Raw genomic sequence first — 22,545 nt, forward strand, 5'->3', positions numbered from 1 at the left:
CAATATGTTAGTCAGAGGTGTGAGCCTGTGAGTGGGTGATGGTTTGTGTGTATTTTTATGTGTGGCTTTTGTGTTCAAATGTGTTTGTTGGTGCATTTGTGTGTTTAAAAAAGTGGCCTGAGACATAACTGTGTCATATGGTTTGGGGATTCACAGACAGCCGTTATATTACTGAATATATAATAATAAAAGAAAGAATTTTATTCAGCTGAATAGTTATTTGCGCATGTTCTGATGTAGCAGTGCCTTCATATTTATTGTGATGTAATGAAACATCATATGATAATCAGATGAAATCTTGAAGCTTGGGATGCGATTCCAGTGAATGAAAACATCACGTAAGCGATTAACAGACACCTCATACAGAAGTAAGAGAGTTCTGGTTCATCAACACATCATCCCAATCATCTAAACATAGTGAGAAAACAGTTAATGGCTTTCTGTTTTGGCTGGACCCCTCGGCAGGTGTCAGGAATAATCCTGATGGATGGAAAACGGAAACATCTGAGATGATTATCGGTGCCAGAAGTGTTGGAGGAACGCAAGGCGTTGCGTGTGGAATGCACAACCCATAATCCACATGAATCATGGAGCTGTAATCGCAGTTGTTGCTGTTACACAATAAGCTGTACTTGACTGTAAAGAATGCCAGGGAATAGGAAGGAATCTGTGTTAAGCGTGTAAGTTTGAAGACATGACAAGATTATAAAGTACCTATCAGTGTTGCCAGACTGAATCGCCAGAGATTCTTGGTGAAGGGTGAAAAGGGAAAAATAAACTTTAAAGAAAGGTGGAGAAAAGTGGTGATAACAACAGAAATGCTGTGAGGAATGAGATAAAGAGAGGAAAAAAAGTCAGGGATCTGATGAGAAAAGAGGGGAGGAGAATAAGAATTAGGAAGCTGGCGAGAAAGGAGCAGGATGCAACAAGAGAGTTGGAAAAAGAGAAGAGGGGATAAAAGGAGGGTGGAGCTGATGGTAGGAGGAGGTGTGATAAAGTAAGAGAAGAAGACTGAAAAAAAAAGGTGGGAAAAGAAAACAATGAAAAGAAACAAGAGGAAAATGATGAGTGGCGAGAATACACCATAGGGAGGATCAGGAGTTGGAAGCGGAGTAACTGATGGGAAGGTCTTTTGGGGGAAACCCGAAAAAATAGAAAAAATGGACAGAATGAAAGCATGAAGAAAAGAGACAAGAAGAGGAGAATGTTGCCTTTGATACAGGGGTGCTGAGGGGTAATTTCTGTGTGTGTGTGTGTGTGTGTGTTGGGGGGCAGTCTGTGGTACAATAGGGGCCTGACAGGACTACAATGAAGACTCTGTTAGTATGCAGGTAGTGTTGGGGCCACCCTGCAATATCCCTACATGGCCCCAGGGCAAGACCTTACACACACACACACACACACACACACACACACACACACACACACACACACACACACACACACACACACACACACACACACACAAGAGCAAGAACTTCTAAACAAGATATAAACAAGATATACTTCAGTGTGGTTGTGCTTTAGTTTACGCTTCACTCTAGTTACTTCCTGTTACTTCCTAGAGTGAAGTCAAATTTGCCTGTTTTTCCCTAATTAAATCTTCAAGAAGTCTGTCTCTCCCATAGAACAAATTCTTGGAGATGGTTTAAACACTCTTTGTGCTTGTGGCAACTCCCTACAAATAGAGCCCAACCAACTAAAGACAAATTGTATGTACCCATCCTTTTTTCTATTAATGTCACCCCAAAGATGTTATTAATGGGATTTCTGAGAGGGATTGTTTTGTGTTGCTCCTTGAGAAACTCTTGCTAGTTTTTGAGGTACTGTGAAAGACTGGGAACCGCATGAGAGCTTGGTGTCATGAGCAGTAGGTTAAAAGTAGAGTTGAAAGTCAGACAAACTTTGAAGTGGAGGACAGGGTGTTCCAAAGTTTGGAAAAAGGTTTAAAATATGCCAGCAGTTATAAAGAAACTTATACTTATGTAAAAAAAAAAGAAAAAGAAGAAGAAGCAGTTATAGCATCCAATAAACTGGTTAACAGACAGTAGGTCAGTTGATCAATGTGATTTTTTTTTACATAACTTATCAGGATTTTGAAAATAAAGCACATGAGGAAATGCCAGTGAAAAATTAAAAGTGGATTTTGTTTGCTTCATTCATGTGGTTCTAAGATAAAAGTTCAAATCATCAGTTTCTTTTGTTTAAAAAAAGATCTGAGGAATGTGGAACACAAAAAGCATTCTCATTGGAGTATGCCCAAAAAACCTCCCATGAGTATCAAACTCATAAACCCGACAAAGGGCTGTAACAGCTACTTATTTTAAAAAGGTTAAGTCAAAGTAATTTAATTGTTCTCAGGAGCAGATGCTAAGTGGTGGCATGCAGTGACAAGATAGAAGATAATAAGTAGTAAGATATAACTGCAAGCCTGCTAATTTGCAGGAGTTTTAGGAATGAGAGTTTGTAAAGGGCTTGTGTTAGCCAAACAACGGCTGAGTGAATTTGAATTGCTACTCTTGCTAATTTCATGCCCAGGTACACCAGAGTCGCTGGAAGAGAAGGAGCGCCAGCTTTCCACCATGATCGGTCAGTTGATCAGCCTGAGGGAGCAGCTTCTTGCCGCCCATGATGAGCAAAAAAAGATGGCCGCCTCGCAGCTGGAGAAGCAGAGACAACAGATGGAGCTGGCCAGGCAGCAGCAGGAGCAGGTAGGAAGGGTCCGTGGATGTGTTTGGGGCTGTACAATGAGAGTTGGGTAAAAAGAAAGAAGAAAAAGACATTAATATTAATAGTGTACATGTGTTGGTCTATGTGCAGGATAATGAATAGGGTTTGGTGATATGAATCGCACATAGTTCATTCCTGTGTGTTTATGCAGGGGTGCATCTAGAAGGGGGGTGGGGGTGGAGTTTCACCAGGGCCCCAGAACACTTACTCAAGTATTCTAATGTACTTAAGTATTTCCACATACTTAATGCACTTTGTAGTAAGCAATATATAATTAATTAAAATGATCCACAGCTGGAACATTAAAGAGATGTGTCTCTTTAATGTCCCCCCCCCCCACCCCATTTTTAAAAAAAAGAAATTGGATACAGCCCTGGTTGTGCATACATCATATTTAGAAGCAAACTAATGACTAAATGAAAAATATCAATCAATAAATAAAGACATACATAAATAAATACAAAATTGAGTATATGATTGGCAGGGCTTTAAACTGTCAACAGTTCATTTTTAATATTCTGTAATTCCTTTTTGTTGATTCCTTTCAGGTATTATATTATTTTGTTCATTCAACTAAATACTGAAATTTGAGGTTATCATTATTAAAAATAACAGAAAATTAGTCCAACAGGGCGAACAGCACATATAACTAAATACAAATGTTAAACATTACCAGGTTACATTAACCTATAGCAACTATTGGATACACTTCAAATTACAGAGGTTAGAAAGCCAACAGGACTTAACACAAAGCATTGTCTTCTTGTGAATGCCTTCCTCTTAAACTGTTTGATCTATTGAATGTGAAGGTCCTAAACCTATGAAAGTGTACAATATCTGACACAAAACCCCCTGATATTTAATAATTTTCCAGTAACAAGTTAGTAATTTTTTGCTGTAATTCCTCGAATTCCAAAGCTTTTCTTTTTTCCAAAGTCGCATTGTAAAAATGTTATCATAACTGACATAATGGCCACAAAGGAGACCCAACTTGTAAAGGAAAAACAAAATGTCCCTAACAAAACGCGTGTAGGTGTATCTGTATGTCTTTTGACTGCACCTTCAAAAGTTGTAACAAAAGCGTCTCTTAGGGTGCCAGACGGCAATTTAAAAAAAAAAAACGAAAACATTGTGTGACAGAGAAAGAAAGCGAGAGCCTACGAAGAGAAGTGTTTAGGTGAGCTGCTCTTTGTTTTATACTGTTTGCCGACACGTTACTGTAGGTTGGCATATGACAGGCTCTGTTTGGACAAGTCCACACCTCCCATCACAACACATTCCACCTTTCACAGCTTTACAAAGGAAACAGGCAAAGTGGAGAGTGCGAAGAGAAAGACAGATTCCAATATCAGCCAGTCATTTGGCTGTTGAGACTTGATAGGATAATGCCCTACAGACAAACCCGAGAAATCTGCCTTTAATGAAATATGACATGTGTGCAAATGGGGCGCCGCCTCCCATTCAGCAGCCTGTAATTACATTTCGGAATAAATATACTAAACGACTTCTCAAGGAAAAAAAAAAGAGGGGCAGCTGTTTTACTTTTCTGGTTCAGAATGGGCGGGATCACGTCGAGGACGTACTGTCCCTTTTAGGACTTTAACCTCTCATGAGTGGCCGCTCCCAGATGTCAATCACTAGATGATGCTTGGCCTTTTAACATCTGACATTGAATGTTTTTCATTAGAGAATTTTACATCAAAACAACAACAGAGAAAATTATCACCCCTCCTGTTTATGTGTGTGTGTGTGTGGGAGGGGGGAGGCTTCCACAGGCACATTGGGTGTTGTTGGCTGATGTAGTAAACATGCCAATCTCACAGATTCAGTGTCAGTTAAGAGAATTGTTCATAAACCTTCTGCACTGCTAATTGCTTGGATTGGATGCACCATCCATCACACCAGCCGAGGCTTTTTAGAGATAATAATCTGAGGTCAAACTGACACATAACTCAGAGTCTCTCTACCTGTTTTTGATTTACTGTACTGCATTTGAGACATGATTGACCTCACTGAGAGTTTTCAAGAGCAAATCACTTTGTCTGCCACCTGTCGAGGACAGATACATCCTCATCATCATCTTGAGTACCAGATGACAATTTTGCCTTTTAGTATTGTAAGGCACTTACCTTAAAATGTAAAATGGCACGAGAAGACGGTGTAAATCAACATGATATAACATAAAAGGGAAGAGATTTGGATTCATTTTTCATCATCATCATCTTGAACCCTTGTATTTTTTATTTTTTACTTCCATGACTTCTAAGAGCAACATACCATTTCTGACAAGCCATTTATGGACATTTTCCTGTATTGCTTTTCTTTCATTTCCAATTAAAACACACACACACACACACACACACACACACACTGTATGCATACTGTTTGTTCTTTAATATTTTAGAAACATGAACACGGTACAGAAATACAGATTATCCTTCTTCTCTTATCATCATTTTCACTCTTCCGCTCTGTGTGTGTGTGTGTGTGTGTGTGTGTGTGTGTGTGTGTGTGTGTGTGTGTGTGCAGATTGCCAGACAGCAGCAGCAGCTGTTGCAGCAGCAGCACAAGATAAACATTCTTCAGCAACAGATCCAGGTTAGTAGCCAAACACACTTTAAACATCTACGTATATACAACCAGACACACACACTTCCTTTTTTCAGTCTTGACCTTTCTTTGCGTTTACTCCTCCTGCCCTCTGCAGACTCCTCTTGTTTTGTTTCTTGTCCATCTCTGTGAGGATGCCAAGAACTTCTTATCTTTTGTCCTTTGTGCAGATGATCTAATTATTGTCTATCCAAGCAGTTCCGTGATCATCTTATCATGTGGAATTGGAAAGCGGAAATAATACAAGAGGTCATGGCCTTTACTTTTGTGCTCTGCCTGCTGTTAAGAAAGCAGCACCAAAAGCCTTCAGACACACACATAAAACACACAGTGGTGACTCAGTGATTGCCCTGGTTATAGCTGGATCATTCACTGTTGCATTGATTACTCAGCAATTGATACCCAAAGGTGCTCAAGGCTTATCCTCTTCCTCTTTTCTCTTTCTCTGCAGCATTTCCTGATAACTGTAACGTTTTTTAACCATTAAGCACATAAATGGATAAACATCTGTGGAGCGTGTACAGAAACCTGCAGGGAGATGTGTGAACTCACTTTTCTGGCTTCTGCTTCTTGTTCAATTTTTCAGTGTTCTCCTTCTCCTCTTATTCCTACATCTGTTTCAGTGAGCCATCTGATGCACTGAGATTTGTGAAGTGTTCACTGTTTACCTACATACCCACCAAGAAATTACCACCAGCTGTGCACCAAATGCTGATCAATTTGCTCAGCATGGCTGACTGTCACATGGGAATTTAACAGGTTTATTTTTTTTAAGTGGTTGGCTCACAATCTGAATCCTCTGCCATCCGTCCATCCCGTGCTACTTTTGACCCCCTGTTGGTCCCAAGCTTTGGATCTCCCTACTCTCCTGAGGTGTGATATAGTTAATGAGGGTTTACTTTCCCCCCTGGTCGTCTTCCTCTTCATCTTTTTATTATGAGGCCTCACCCTTGGATCTTAATAAAGCTCGGATTGGACTTCATTAGCCTTCTTAGCCCCAAGGGAGAGTGAGACCATAAAAAACAGCTCCTACTCTGATCCTGTTCCACACTGTGAAGCATGGATACTGTGTCATGTTTTTTTTTTTTTTAGAATGAAGAGATATGCAGAAGATGGCTCTTGAGAGCAGAGTGTTATCATGTGGAGCTTTGCAACCATCTGTTGTAAAGGGCATAATGTGTATTTCACTTTTATTTTCTTTGTTGAATTGAATTTGAAAAGGCCAGAATTACTGCAATCTGCTTTTTCATAAATATACAAAAATGAATGCAACAAAAAAAACATTTGTTTTCACTGAAAAAATAGTGCTGCATCTTATTGTTATTTAAGTTATTTTTAAGGCAATAGCATTTGTCAGCAAACAAACCAAGCGCAGAAAGCAGCACATGGTGCATCTACTGTACAGAGAGTTAGAATTATTATGGCTAAGCTCCAGGGTTTAGTCACTGGGGTACGGGCTGTTTACGCTGTGTCGGATGTGTGTTGGCCTTAAACACACAGGCGGCGGTGCACTGGTCTGTTTCCACTTATCAAATCCAGACCTGAGCTCCTCTCAGGCCAATACTCTGAGGAGCTGACCAAATGCTACTGTTTCAGCTGAAAGAATAGGGCTCAGTGTGGTAAAACCACTTTTTAGAAGTGCCAGTTGTTGTTCATATCTTAATTTGAAACACTAGATGCCGTCCAGATGGAAAAAATAAGGAACCTAAACAAAGTTTCTGCTAGAAAAGTGCAAAAGTTGAAACTGCATGGGGTTTACTTTCAAACAGCTCATGCTATCTATTGCTTCATCCAACCAACCATCAGTCATTAATTAGCATTTATTTTTTGGACGCCTAATAGATTCTGAAAGTTTTATAGATCAGCGCTGACTTGTGAAAAACTGTGACTTATGTGTATCTGGTTTCTGAATGGAAGACAATGAAAAGTCAGTGGGAGCTGTTTTCCACTGCTTTTTTTCCCTCTTCCATTTCTGCAACTTGTTGTTGCTTCTCTGGATTCTGTTTCAGGATGGTGTCAGTGTGTTTGTCAGCTAGTGTGGTGGGGGAGCATAGTTCAAAGTGACCCAGGTTTCCTGTCATGTGGTTTTAAATGGTGTGGAGGGCCAGCGGGGGATGTCCACAGGTTAAAGAAACGTTTCCGAAGGCCCCATTCTGATATGGTTGCACACGCCGAGTCATATACACAAGTATGAAGAAATATGTTACACAGCAGATGTTATTAGATCAAATGCCTGCACGTGCATAACAACTCACACATGGTACTTATGCAATAACAATATTATAGCCATTTGATATCAAATTATCTACATTAGGACATACACAGTCAAACATACATACATGTGCACATACACACATGTGCAAAAACTCACACACGCACACACACTCACATGTGCGTGTGCTCACACCAACACACAAACACAGACACACAAACAGTGGTGGCGGGCTCTTTGTGTGCCGTGGGCAGAGTGGCCCAGCCCAGCCTGGTGGCTGACAGGCATGTGTCTTTGTTAAGTCGGTTCCTATAATGGCTCTCATATGTGGCCCATTTCCTTCAGGCCCACAAAGGCACAGGCCCTAACCGCACCGCCTGGGCCCTAGCTAACGGGCTAATTAATGACTGCAAAGCCGCACTCCTCCTCCTCCTCCCTCTCTCTCTGTTCTTCATTTATAACTCTTGTCTCCTCCTTCGCCTCCCCTCCTCCTCCTTTTCTTTCTTTGAGATCTTGTCTCCGAGTGTTGCTTTCTTATTGTTTTTGCTTCATATTTTCAACTCTGTTCTATCCTGTGCCGTGATTTCTGTGTGCTGCCCTCTGCTGAAATGTGGCTTCTATTTACACAGTGATGAACTACAAGCTACGATATGGTTTTGATCGCCGTTCATAATTTAGGATTTTGACACAGTACTGGCAGTCTGTGACAGCTAAATAAGTTTCAGATGTAATTATTTATGCATCACAATAGATTTGATCTTCCCCTCTCTACATTCATCACTGCTGCTCTTAATCACCTAAAGCTTTTCCCTTGTCGATAAAGTGCTGATGTAAGGTGAGATCGCAAATAGCCGGGGTGTTAAACCTGCCTTAACACAAACAGGCACAAACACAATAATCCACACACTCACACACATGCATAAGAACTAATGGAGCAAGGAAATGGCTTAGATAGACAGGCAGCTCCTACATCAGCAAATACAGCTTCAGACACAATGACTCGGAAAGCCATGGAAAGCCCATAACGTCGATTGGACTCACCAGCTATGGAAAATGCCTAATTCCCGATTTTACAGTGGCCCTCCCTCCAATCTATTAACCTGTGTGTTCGCCTAAATAAAAATCCTATAAGCAGCATACAGTAATTCTGTGTCCTTTAATTATAGTGTGTTTTCATTATGCTCAAGTGGGTGTAACAAGATAGTGAAAGAAAAAAAAATCTGCTCTCGTGGTGATTTTGGCTTGGAGGCCAAACTGTGTTAGCCCCACTTCTGCATTTATCACGTGATACACCCTGTCTCAAAAAGGCAGTTTATGGACAGCTTTAAAACTGTTGTGTATACCCTAACTTTTTTTAAGCATGCACAACAACCAGGTGGTAATGAAAAGACCTTGGAAAACTCTATCATGCGGTGGCCCTGAGAGGCCAAACGGACTGCAACTTAAGAAAACACCAGCAATAAGAAAAAGGCTGCAAAAGCACACAAAACACAATGGAAATAGGAAAAAACAGAAATAGAAAAATGAAAACAGAAATAGGAAAAAACAGATTTCCATAAGCACAAGGGAAGTGTTTCTGGGGAGACAATAACCCGACGGACCAGTTGCAGGAACCCAAAACATGGTAGGTGTGTTTTATCATGATTCATATGATACTGATGTCGGATTTTTAGGCTAATAGCTAGGTTAACATACTTACCGCTCATCTGTTCTTTCCTCACAAAACCGATAGATCCTCCACTTCTTTTAAGTGTCTCCCAGCGCAATTCTTAGCATGATTCCTGCAACTGGTCCGTCGGGTTATTGTCTCCCCAGAAACACTTCCCTTGTGCTTTTGGAAATCTGTTTTTTCCTATTTCTGTTCTCGTTTTTTCCTATTTGGGTTGTGTTTTGTGTGCTTTTGCAGCGTTTTTCTTATTGCTGGTGTTTTCTTAAATTGCAGTCCGTTTGGCCTCTCAGGGCCACCTTAGCTACTGATCAGCTTTCGTTTTAAGGAGTGATGCACCACGTTGTGATCTGATATTTGGTCCTTTGTAATGCACCATTAGCTCCTCAAGTATCTATAGCTAACAAATCATCAACAAAATTGCTACTTTTCGTAATATATAAATCATAATGTATAATCTTAACTTGAGTTTGTATATCAGCTGGATAATCCAAATGAAGCACAACATTGTCCAAAACCAGCTATAGCCACTGATGAGCTTCACACTTGGTTAGCTCTCAGTTATGTTAGTGAAACTTTTGTTACACTAAATCATTTGATTAAAACTGCATTCAGTATAAATCTGGATTTTTAAAGTCCAGCCTTTATCCCCACAGTTATCTGTCCTATACCGACACAGAAGTGAATTAGCCAGAACCACAGTGTGACACTGTTAGTTGGCTGAAAACGGAGCTATTAGAAATATTCGACATAGTCACTAACTACTTGCTTTCATAGTAAATATACCTATAACCTATTCAGCTGGTGCAACACGTTCAGATGTTACAGGAAAATTAGGTTAGGAGCTTGTCCATGAGAATATATAGTAGTGCCCAGAATTAGACCCAAGTCTGGTTAGGGTGCTTTCACTTTACTGTGGTCCTGCTCTCTGAAGGGAGCTGTGTGCTGATTTGAGGTCCATCACAACTGTTTCCACATTCTAAATCAAACTCAAAAACTTTCCTATTCTTCGAGGCCTATGGTTAATTACTGTGTGCGTGTGTGTTTGTGTGTGTGTGTACATGTGCTGTAGCACTTGCTTCTTGTAGAGTTTGTTATATGTGTGGTTATGTGTTTCAGCGAGTATTTTTCCCCCAGTTTTTTTATAGTTTTATTCTCTGTGTAAGCTATTTTGCATCTCTGAAGCCATATTTGCTGGCTGTAACTAAGTGTTGTCTTTCTTTAAGCATGCCTTTTTGATAAGTCGATCCTCTTTTAATTTAATTTGTAGGCAGTTGTTGGCAGTCCTGGAATAGCAGCTTTTGTTGCAGGAAATTTTCCCAAATGATGCCAGAAATTACAGTAATTGCAGTAACCTGCAGTTATTGTATTATGCAGTAACATCAGTGTGCAATTTTCTACACATTAAGCCTGTTTTGGGGATGCACTGGACAGTGGTGGAAATATTTTTGCAATATTTATAAGGTAAGATTAAATATTGACAGAACGGTAGTGAGATGATGTGCAGTATGTTAAACCTAAGTTTAAAAATAACAATAAAAACATATTGATTTGGCTCTTCCTTGTTCATTTTAAAGTTGACTCAAAGAGCAACATCACCAAAATCTTCAGGACTTAATGTTTTTCAGTTGGTTACATACTTTACATGCATACTTTGCAGCGGTGGATGATGCTGTGAATGTCAAGTTTAGTGTTGCACTGGTTCAAATCCACTTGTGCATACCTGCTGCAATCAGGCAACTATGTTTCTTTGTCTTCTCTGTTTCTCAAACAGATCAGTGTACAGACAGACCACATACATACTCATTGCCCCCTAACCTTGCTGCCCTTACACAAGAGGACCATTAATTCTGTGTGTGTCTGCGTGTGTACACATGTTCCTTGTTGCCTAGGTGTGTATGTCGATGTGTCTGGTGGGCAGTTAGAGGAAGGGGACCTCGTGTTTTCTTAGTGGCTGAGCAGAGGGGGGCCCCTGCAGCACCACCTTCCCCAGTCCATTCATCCAACCTCCCCCCCCCCCCCCCCCCCTCCCCTTGGTAAAAGGAGATCTTTGTGTGTTTGCGCTAGTGAAGCAGCCCCAGTCAGTCCCAGTGTTCCCAGAGGAATACAATGAATGGGGGCATTTTGTCCCACTCTATAACCTACACCCCCCAACTTCACTCTTTTCCTTCTTTTTTTAGCCATTCGGACACACAGACTTGTTTTTCTTCTCTCTTCATTCTCTTTTGTCTGTGTCACAAGACGTCGGCCCTCTTGTCTGCCTGCATGTGTTTATAGGAATGCCTCAAAAGTACACTGACCTACAAGTGTGTTTGCTTGTGTGTGTGATGACTGCCTCCTGAGATATCAGGCTTTTTATCTGTGTGACCTATCAGTGCTGTCAGAGGAGCTGCTCAGGTGGCACTTGTAGCTCCACACATACCAGACCAAGCATGCAAGTTGGTGGCTCATGCTCTGTTTTGGCAGGGCTATGTGTGGAGACACACACATTTGAGCATTTTTATCTTCATTATACAGTGTAGTGGTGAAGATAGACAGGACAGTGATGAGAGAAGGGGAAGACACACAGAAAAGGGCCACGGGTCAGACTTGAACCAGGGCTGCTGCACTACGGCTCTGTTCCATGTAGTTGTCTGAAGTGGTGCGCAGAAGCCTGCTCTTAAACCAATTATATACTTTTAAACCAACTGGTGATTTTAAATTGACCGTAGGTGAAAATGTGAGTGCAAATTGTTGCCTGTCTGTCTGTCTGTGTTAGTCCTGCGACAGACTGGTGACCGGTCCGAAGTCTAGCTTGCATCTTTTCCTGTGGCACTTGAGATAGGCTCCAGTCACCCATGTGACTCTGAATTGGATAAGGGGAAGAGGATGGATGGAATGGACAAAGCAGTGTATTTCTATTTGGTTTACTCAATAGCCCAAAGCCAGTTGATATCCAATTAACAATGATAAAAAAGAGTTTTGAACTCTTCTCAGAAAATTCTCATGAATTCTGAGAGCATTTCTGAGGAGCAAAATGCTCTTCAGCATTAATCAGGTATATATAAAAAAAAATCTGTCCATGTACTTCCTGTTGATCAATTAATCGCCTGAGCAAACACAGTAAGTTCAGAAATAATTCTTTCCTTCTCTATGGAACTTTGAACCTTTCTACCTCAAGCCTTTCAATCCATCCACACACTAACCACGAACAGCGCATAAGACGGTCATCTTATTCAACTAATTCAGCAAGGCAATCCCGCTGCACATATGCACAGTAATCATGCGACATGCTGCTTGTGTATGCTTGAGCTCCAGCGATGAACCTTCCCTGGGAGGTCAGTGGGAGGGGAGAGGGCAGCGTTGTCAATGAATTGGTAGTAAAGGAGACAAATGGAGGTAGAGGGAAATGGAAGGAGGAGGGAAGTGTCTAAAAACATTTATCTGAAAGTGTAACATAGTCACAAAAGAAAAGTTGAAAACAGGATAAAGCCAGAATAATGAAGAGCAGACATGAAATGACAAGAAACTTTGAGATTTTTTTCCCTCACAAGTTGATTAATTGAGGAATCAATCACAGAGAAGAAAATATAGTAATATTAATAGTAAAGTTAGTTATTATCAGACATTTATTTGATTGACTTTGATTTTTGACCTCCCTAATATGGACTTTTTGGCTTTTTGACATTGCCTTCTTTTCTTCCTTTCTCCTTTTCAAGGGTTTTTGTTTTTATTATTTTTTTTAAACTTGAAACATTAGTTATCCAGTAACTTCTAGAGCTCTATTAATGATATAAAGAGAGAAATTATATTTCTTAATAAGCCATTTGAACAAACAATCCTTGGGGGCATTTTTTTAAGAAAAAGAAGAGGCAACCAGAGGAAAAAAATGCAAAAAGAGAAAAGACTGCGATAAAGGGAAGAGATAGAAGGAAAGAAAGTGGGGTCGTCCGGTGGTTTAACGCAGTCAGCCCTAATAGATTCCCGCAGGCTCATCTTTGATTTGTTTCTTTTCAGTTCAAGCCCTCGGCGTCTTGACTTAGTCAAACCCACAGATTTTAAGAGCCTTTCAAGCTGACATGAAAGGCAGCTGTTAACCTCTCTCTTGTTTTAAAGGCCTTTTCTTGGCATCTTTACACTTGTCTCTTAAGAGTATACGTCTTAATTTGTTGTTTGGCTTCTGTTCTTCAACTCGATGCACCAGTTGATCATGTCATTGCCTGCATTGTTTTTTCCCTTCTCCCTGTCTTCCCCTTCCTTTCATCCTGATCTTTATCGTTCCTCACTTTAACCTTCCTTTGTGATTTCTCATTTTAAATCATTCTTTCTTTCTCTCTGCTGACTTTCTGTTTTATTTTATTGCTTTTGTTTCTACCTCTTTACCTTGTTTATTTGCGATTTTCTCGTTTCTCATCTGCCTTTTCTATCATTGCTCATGATTTTTATTCTTCTTTACAAATCTTTGAGTTTTTTGGTAAATCTTGGAGCTTTTTTTTTGCTGTTGTTGTCTGTGAATCTGTGTCTGTGTGTCAGTATTATTTAATGGATACAGCAGTTGGCAGATATCTCTCATCTCTTGTCTCTCTCTCCCAGGTCCAGGGTCATATGCCTCCTCTGATGATACCAGTGTTTCCTCACGACCAGCGGTCTCTGGCTGCAGCTGCCGCAGCACAGCAAGGCTTCCTTTTCCCACCAGGCATGTCCTATAAGCCAGGTATAACCCCACCCCACCCCCACCACAAACACACACACACACGCAGTGGAATCCCAGTCTATGTTAATGAAATGTGTCAGGTGAGGAATGTTCTGAAAATTAGCGCAGAGATCCAAAGTATTGCAACATGGAATTTCACGCTTTCCCTCTCTGTCTCTTTCTCCCAAGAGTTTTCACCTTTTGCACACCAACCCAACAATATAGACATAAGGGCGACGCACTCAGAAAAATCACGTACGTTGCACTTAAATAAGGGCATGCATACTGCATGTTTCGGCAGACCGTAAGGATTTTGCACAAACAGGCTCAAGAAAAAACACTTAAAGTCGCCCACAGAAAGAAATGCACCGCACTTCATTGGATTGTCTGCACCACCTGCTTTCATCAAGTCTTTTGCACATTCCTTTCTTGCAAACATCCCTCCAGGTGCTTGCCTGACACAGTACAGCACTGACCCGTCATACGAATATTACTCCTACTGCATGAGCATTCACTCCCGTGAGGCCGCAAAGAGAGGCAGAAATGAAGAAAGGGATTAAAAAGCTATTATTGTATACTCTCCTTTGACATTGGTCTGTTTTCAACAAAGGCTTGGACATGGAAAGCCTTTTAAGGACAAACAGTAGGGGTTATACACATACTCATATATGAATTTATGAGTGCATCACAATGAGGAAGCTCTGGACTTGAACTCTGCTCGCTCTGGTCTCAAGCACTCGAGTGCGCCGACAGCAAGCGTTAATAACCTTTGAATAAAATTTCTGTGACCCTTCATGGTTCATTTGGCATGAATAAAAACATGAGAAGAGTAAGGAAGGAGACAAAGAGCGAGACAGAGCGAAAGAGACAGAGAGGCCTGACTGAAGGTAAAGAGCAGGTTAGTTCTTGTGCAGTACACCCCCCACGACCTCGCTCTACAATATGTGTTGTTTTGGTTATTCAACAGGTGAGAATTACCCAATGCAGTTCATTCCATCTGCAATGGCAGCTGCAGCAGCGACTGGACTCAGCCCGTTACAACTACAGGTAAGACACAAACTAATTTATCAAAACAAACAAGCAAAAATGTGTGTGTGTGATTTAATACTACTTGGAATATAGAGAGATATTTTTCCTCTAAATTAAAACTGTGTAAAACACGTGAGTAATGGCTTACCAGAACAAAATGATCACATACTTGAAACAAGACCAGAAACAGGCTGTCTGACAATGAAGTGATGAAAAGTGAGGGTGTGGAAGTTGGTGGGTGTGACTGTTTCTCTGTAAGATATGCTTCATTTTCACCTGGATTCAGTTAATAATAGTATTATTATGTGAAACCTCCCGCACACTTGGCGATGACTCAAACATCTTATTGCCTTTGTTGTCAAAGGTCTGACTTTACTTGACATGACATGATTAAAATGTTTTTGTCCAACTTGTGCTGTATACTTTTTCAGAGTGCCACTAATAATTCTTTTAATTCAGTCACTGAACAGAGTCTGTGTCTAGTCTTTAAGTGAATGCGTTAAAAATCAGTTAAACAACTGCAGCAGAAGTATGACGTCTGGAAAAAAAGACAAAGAAAAAAAGGGTGACTGTTTGTTCGCCATTTAGGGGAACATACCAGAGTGCTGACTGACAGGTACATAAAAGCAGCAGCTGAGATGAGAGCAAAAATTGAACTAGCTGAGTAGTTTAGATGAATCTATTTGCTGTTATTTAGGATGGGTTAGAAATGGGGCTGGTGGTATTCAGATGGGTTTTGAGTGAAATATGTAAATCATTTATGCACTTGTGATGTGTATTGAATGACACACCTCTGCCTTGTTTGTGTGTTTCCTCTTTTAACCCAGGAGAGGGTCTAGTGAGAAGGAATAAAGAACAGAAAGAAAAACACCAAAAGATAAATTTAAAAAAGACTCCAAATGAGAAAAAAATATAACATGACATGTTGATTAAAATAAAAAAATTTAATAATTCCCATCAATTGCGGTCTTAGAGAACACAGCAGTCTATTAATCTATATCTAGCTTGAAATCTTTTCTGTTTTGAACGTCATGAGTAAGAAGCCAAGGCTATTGTGCAACTTGTTGAGTGTCTGGTAGACCTAACCTTGGAAGAGCCTCTGGCAAAAGCTACAATATAGAAAAGAACTAGATGCTTTGCATGTGAAGTGATAACTTCACGTACAATGGCTGCATAGTTAAATAAGCAGACAGAAGGTCTACTGTTATCAAAAGAACTGGGAGAAAGAGAGAAATGCCACACTTGGAGGTGTCCTCTGTGCAGCTTGTAGGTCCTGACCTTAAAAAAAATGAAGCAAACGAATTACCTGCAACCACAGTAATTTGTCTGCTGCCATTATTTGTTTTCTGATTTTGCTTTTTCATAAACCTAACCATAATTCCCACCTTTTTTATTCTCTAAAAAATTCGCAACTACCTCCAAAAAAATTCCATACAAGCTCAAATCATTATTCTAAAAGAACTTGAAATACAAACAGAAGCTGGAACAGGAGCTTTCTTCATACTTTTAATAGAGTTCCTGTACATTTGATTTCTTTTTTTCAATAAAGCAACGTGACACATTGGTTGAAGATGATGCTCCATAGGTTGCCAAAATGCTAGCCCTCTTATCCGCTGTTTGTCAGCTGTGGCAGACAAAAGCTGTTATGATGAATCACAGAGGAATTCCCAACCCAACAGCACAACACCTGGCCCACACAATTCATCAAATATTTTATTGCTTGACACATGTGCTTTGAGAATAGCACTTATCCATAATGGTTATCACAGAGCACATTTCCAGGGGAGCGGGCAAATCAGTGAAATAAAAACGAAGAAAACCTCGACTCCCTAAAGATGCTTTGGAATTTCACAACATAACATCACACATCATTAACACTTCCTGCTTTACCTACCGTCAGCTGAAAAAACAAAAGCCCTCACGAGCTTTTTCACTGGCAAACAATACTGCTTCATCATGTCAGTTGTTACCATAGCGTGCCTTTTGGATATAACAAGAATCCTTATCCCAGTTTATTCAATTTGTATTGTGGTTTTCGCTTATCGAGGCCCTCATTAGCCGCTATTGACTTAGCAAAGCGCCGTGCTGCGCTGAGGGGATCGGAGCCGGGAGGCTCCACTCCTGGCTTTGAAATTATCAAAAGAGCTGTACGGTGAGTGAGAGGTAAGAGGATGAGTGATGTCAGAGACGCAAACTCATTCACGTTTAGACACTGCCTGAGACACAGAGAATAAGAGGCAGAGAGAGCAATCTGAATGAAAGAGGAAGTTTCTCATCAAGGCATCGGTTGAAAACAAGTCAGAGACTGCCAAGAAAAAAAGAAAAAAAGCAGCGAGACCGAGGAAGTATTTAGGCTGGGAAAAAAACAATTATTTGAGGAATTTTTTAGGAGATGGAGTGCTGGTTTCCAGCATATTTGAATATTGTTTTGACAATAATGTCAAAAGAAATCCTGATGATGAGATTTAATAATGGTACTTGTCTTGTTAGTTAGTCCATTTGCATCAATAAAATGTTTAAGGTGCACCGTTTGGGGCAGTAACGTGGGCTGCAGAATGTACAAAAAGACCTGCGTAGTGTTATGATATCAGTTAGTAGTTTTACAAGACCTGGGTGTATTTGCAGTATTCGCGTTCAGTATATAAGCTGCAGCTTTCTGATGCTCTTCCCAACATTGCAGCATATTGCTTTCAATATTTCAATATGCAGTGAACATATGATCATCCAGCAGTGACAGCTGACACATTTTGTTGCTCATCTGTCCTGTTGTGATCGATCCATATTTGCATTTGAGCAGCTGTTACTGCTACCATCACCTATGATGATGATGATGCATACATTAAAAATCTGTATGGATATAAAATATGAATCTATCTTTGGTTACAGTAGTTACTTTTACTCTTTCACATCAAATCAATTTTACATTTACTGTAAAATTGATGTGATGTCTTGACAGGCCACAAACTGAGGCCTTACCTATTCTATTAATTTTAGATAGTCTCAGTAAATTTGCAGGAGTGACGTAGCAACCAGAGACTATATAAACCGAACGGCACTTCTCTACAATGGCTACAGATAACTACTGGCACAGCGAAGTGAGCGGGACCGTAGATAAACTTGCAGGCAAGCGACTGAAGCGACCACCACTGAAAACGCAGGATGCCACTAATTAACATGTGACCTTGTAGTAAATACATTAGAGGGTTACCTGGGTAGCCAGATACCGGCTGTCAGGTTTAAAGTACTGCACGACAGGCAAATCAGTTCTAGTCTGGATGCAGCTTTAACTGTGAAAAAGGGAAACTGTGCATTATCGTGTTAGCACCATAAACAGACAATGATATTGTATTTGTTCTGTGTTATCAACCTCCTCTGCTACATACTGTAGTCAAAACACACCAGCTGGCATCAAACATTTGTAATGCCAAATCGATGCTCAGTTCAGGATAGACAGATGTTGTAGTCAGACTGCTCCAGATGTTTCAAAGTTGAACCCTGTAGCCCTCATTCAAACAGCTGGCTGGCACTGAAGGTCAGAAAGAATAATTTCACACAGGAAAAGTCACCATCAGAAAGTGCCGTCTGAAAAGTTTTATATTGTATATCTATATCTATACACCTTTATAAATCATCTAAATCTGCATTACTAAGCTGTCTGGTAAAGGCTGTTAAGCAAGCCTTGACCCATCATGAACTGACCTACCAATTCTGATAGCACAAATGTTCCACTATTGGCGTGGGAACTTGATCCATCCAATTGTTTCCAGAGCATTGCAATAGACCCTTCACAACAGTAGATTTCTGCTGAAGAAAGGCCCTCTTTGTGTGCCGCTAATGCGAGGGACATACAGTTGCTTAGCAGACATTCTTGCTGAAATCATAAGCATCTCTAGCTTTGTGTCTCCATGCTTAGTGAGTGTTAGGCACGGACACAAAGGTGAGGAAACTTAATGTGGCCCCTGGTAATGATTTCTGCCCGACTGCCAACACACTGTACATAAAGCGTGAATGACCTTCTCTGTCATACACGAGAAACATGTTTGATACAGACTGATAAAAGCGAGAACCAGAGGTCTTTATGCAGCCCGTCTCTCTTTCTATCTGTTTTACCATCTTTTTTAACACAAAAGTGCAATATTTAGAGTCTGCCCTCTGTCCGGGCCGACTCAGTGATAGTCAGTGCAGTTCATGCCCCCCCCCCCCCCCCCCCCCCCCCCACACACACACACACACAAACGAACCTGCTGAAAAAAAGACAAAACCTCATTTGTTTTTTGCACTCCTGAGATCAATAGCAGCTGGACACTAAAAGAGGCCAGCTGAAGGGAGTCTCCACTCAGCCCTAATGGGACAGAGCAGTCTGAGCATGGAGGAGGCTGCTGGTGGACTACGATCTGATAGTCCAAACAGAGGTGCAGACACCCAAAACATCATCACCTTCTCTTTGTTTTCTAAAGAATTACAGTGATGTAGCCCCCCTCCAAAAAAAGAGAAAGCAAAAATGCTAATAATCACGTGTGTGAAGAGTGACAGACTAATGATTTGTATTGTAGTCAAATGGGCACTGATATCCAAAGAGTCAAATAGTCTGGACAGCTGAGACACACTTCGAGGCCCTCTTTGTCAATTTGCAATTTAGGAAATTGCAGCATTGTCTTCCCTCGGGAGTTGGCTGAATGGCAGGAACTCTGGTTGGTGTTGTTTACGCTGCAGATTGGTTTCCCCAGTACACAATCAATCTCTGAGTGTCTTGAAGAAGCAGAGAAAAAAAATTAGGTAAAAGCTCTTATTGTCAGTCTGTTGTTTGTTCAACAGTTCCCTCCTCATATTTGTAACCGTTGACAGAATCGCTGCTCGCAGCACAAAAGCTGTGGGTGTGTTTGTGGGGGAAAAAAGCACTGCGTGTGTGTGTGTTTGTGCAGACATGGGTGTGAGATCCTAACTGTGTGTTTTACCTCAAGGACTCATGTGTCTGCCCCAGCCCCTGCTCCCCTTAGAGCTGTAAGAATATCAGGCATCACCAGAAGTAACTCTGTGGTCGGCTTGATTGACGCGAGAGGCCTCACCACCAGTCATTCAAGGCACATTCTTACAGGGATCTCATATCGCCAGGGGTTGGACCGAGCACTCCCGGTACCTTCCAAGGAAAATAAGCGGCGTGACATCAGGGCTTTGTTTCAGCGGCGAGGCCCCTTCTGTTTGTGTTTAATATCGCTCTGAGAGAAGTGGAGAGAGGGCCAGCCAATTTCTCTGGCCCCAACTGCTGAGCCTGGCGCTTTGGCGGTGAAGCGACGGTGGTCTCGTGTGTCTGCGTTGCAAAACTCTGTCCTTCTCTCTCTTTCTCCATTGTGCTTTCTTTACTTTGGATCTCTGGTCCCGGGAGGCTTTGCAGTTTTGACTGAAGGGAAATCAGATCTCACAACACTGGGGGTCATTTAGGCTGAAGGGGCAGAAGGTAAAAACAGAGAAAGAAAGGGGAAAAAAAACAGAGCTGGAGATGGGGTGGAAAGATATGAGAAATGATTTCTGGACCTAAACTAAGAGTCAGAAGACAAGTGAAGAGAGTCAAAGGGAGATCAAAAGAAAGCGGGACAAAATAAAGACAGAACTGTAGAAGGAGGGAGGAGTACAGATGAGGTGAGAGTAATGAAAAATGAGAGGAAAGCAAAAAAGAGAAAAAAAAGTCAGAAAGAAAAGAGGGAATCTACTGAAGGCCAGCCACGTCTGGGTGGTTTTCCTGAGGACAGGCTCTTTGATACTCCAGCACTCACACTCCAATGCATTTAGACAGGGGCTGACAGTGGTTTCAGGCAGTGGTTTGTCTGGCCAGTTAGCTTTGATTTAGAAGACCCTGGACTGTGGGCCGAGTATTTGACTCTTTGATTTTTGCTAAGTACCTTGGATGAAAAGTCAGTTCTCCTTTTTTCCCCTTTGTCATTTAATGTTTTCATCCAACACTAAAGGCTTTTACTTTGAGGGTTTTCTTTTTTATTTCTCTGCTATGTTCAAGGATTTTTTCAATTGAAACACTGGTCCAAGGTGTAAACTATGAACGCCTGCTTAAATCTGATTAGCCACTGTCGTCTTGCTTTGGATTAAAGTAAGTAAAGAAATTGCCTGAAGCATTAATGCAAGAACAAACCAGAGGTGACAAGATTAGTTAGAGACCCATGAAGCAGTTCCTCATATAATATTCCTAATCTCATTTTACATTATTTGACTTGTTATTCCTCTGCTAAGAAAGCCAAGACTAAACATTGAAACATCAGGACAATACCAACCTTTTATTACAAGTAAAACTGAAGCAAGGCTATTAAACCTAACTTCAGAATAGGTACCATTTGTTTCCTATTTAAAAGCTGAAAGATGCTGATCTATGTGCAAGCTGCTCCAAGCATCTGTTGAAAAAATAACTGTTAGAAAAGTTCTGCAGATAATGTAGCATAAAAAAATAATTTGCTGGAATCCCTCCTTGATAAATAATACCTCAAACAAATCTTACATCTGTGTGGGATGCTCTTGTCAACTTCAGATGTAGATGTGTGTGTGTGTGTGTGTGTGTGTGTGTGTGTGTGTGTGTGTGTGTGCGTGCCTGTTTCCATCTAACTACAGTGTGTCTTTGGCTCAAAGGATGCAGCCAGTACCAGGGAAAGGATAAACCAAAATAAATAAATAAATGAAATTGACAGGATCAAAGGTGTGTGTGTGTGTGCGTGTGCGTGTGTGTGTGTGTGTGTGTGTGTGTGTGTGTGTGTGTGTGTGTGTGTGTGTGCGTGCCTGTTTCCATCTAACTACAGTGTGTCTTTGGCTCAAAGGATGCAGCCAGTACCAGGGAAAGGATAAACCAAAATAAATAAATAAATGAAATTGACAGGATCAAAGGTGTGTGTGTGTGTGTGTGCGCGCGCGTGCGTGTGCGCGCGTGTGTGTGTATGAAAAAGAAAAGAGGAGAGAGAATGAAAGAGGAAAGCCACTGACTAGCTGCTGGCGCGCGATGTTAATAGCCTGTCGGTTTTGCTGGTTTCTTCCCTTTTTTTGCAGCAGCTGTATGCCGCCCAGCTGGCAAGCATGCAGATCTCACCAGGAGCCAAGATGGCTCCCCTCCCACAAGCTCCCAACTCCTCCAGTCCTCTTTCTCCCTCCACCCTCAAGAGCGAGAAGCGAGCATCCAGCCCTGTCTCTCAGATTAAGGTAGGTACTTTGTTCAAATGTTGTTAAATGAGTGCGCGCTGCCAAGAGAATAGAGCCGGTCTAGATGTACCGAGAGCTTCTTGTGTGTTCTCTTGATGATGTTATATTTAAATATGTGTAAATGGCTTTGCTGACTTTTGCTACAATAGTGAATTAGACTTTTCATGTTATGGGTATGTGCAGGGAAATATGGTGATAAATTCGGAGACAACATAATAGAAGAAGTAAAAAGTGGGCTCCGAATGTTGTAATAATAATGTTGATGGTCACTGAAAGTAAAAGTGAAAGCTGGAAATATGGAATTTGTTGAAACAATGAGCTGTGCATTGGCCCCTGTGTTCTTCACTGTCAATTAGAAACAGCTTATTTAAATGTCACAGGCTGATGCACACACAAACACATGTGCACTCACAAGCTGACACTGGCGCTGGCTGC

The 22,545-nt window shown here is 41.1% G+C and overlaps 1 protein-coding gene across 5 annotated transcripts in view; it reads left to right on the top strand.

Annotated features, from left to right (window-relative positions):
- The window catches only part of LOC147325132 (transcription factor SOX-6-like), a 102,782-nt gene that overhangs the window by 56,830 nt on the left and 23,407 nt on the right, over window positions 1-22,545 (top strand). For all 5 annotated transcript variants that reach the window (XM_086299463.1, XM_086299464.1, XM_086299466.1 and 2 more), the window contains 6 exons: window positions 2,539-2,711; window positions 5,260-5,328; window positions 13,791-13,911; window positions 14,080-14,145; window positions 14,858-14,937; window positions 21,961-22,110. In XM_086299463.1, coding sequence (XP_086155589.1) covers window positions 2,539-2,711; window positions 5,260-5,328; window positions 13,791-13,911; window positions 14,080-14,145; window positions 14,858-14,937; window positions 21,961-22,110 — 659 coding nt within the window. The remainder of the gene's footprint in view (window positions 1-2,538; window positions 2,712-5,259; window positions 5,329-13,790; window positions 13,912-14,079; window positions 14,146-14,857; window positions 14,938-21,960; window positions 22,111-22,545) is intronic.

Source organism: Aulonocara sp. 'chitande type north' Nkhata Bay, linkage group LG7 (assembly GCF_057382095.1).
Source record: "Aulonocara sp. 'chitande type north' Nkhata Bay isolate Kocher_YH1m ecotype deep benthic linkage group LG7, A_spYH_male_GT1.1, whole genome shotgun sequence".
NCBI lineage: Eukaryota > Metazoa > Chordata > Actinopteri > Cichliformes > Cichlidae > Aulonocara > Aulonocara sp. 'chitande type north' Nkhata Bay.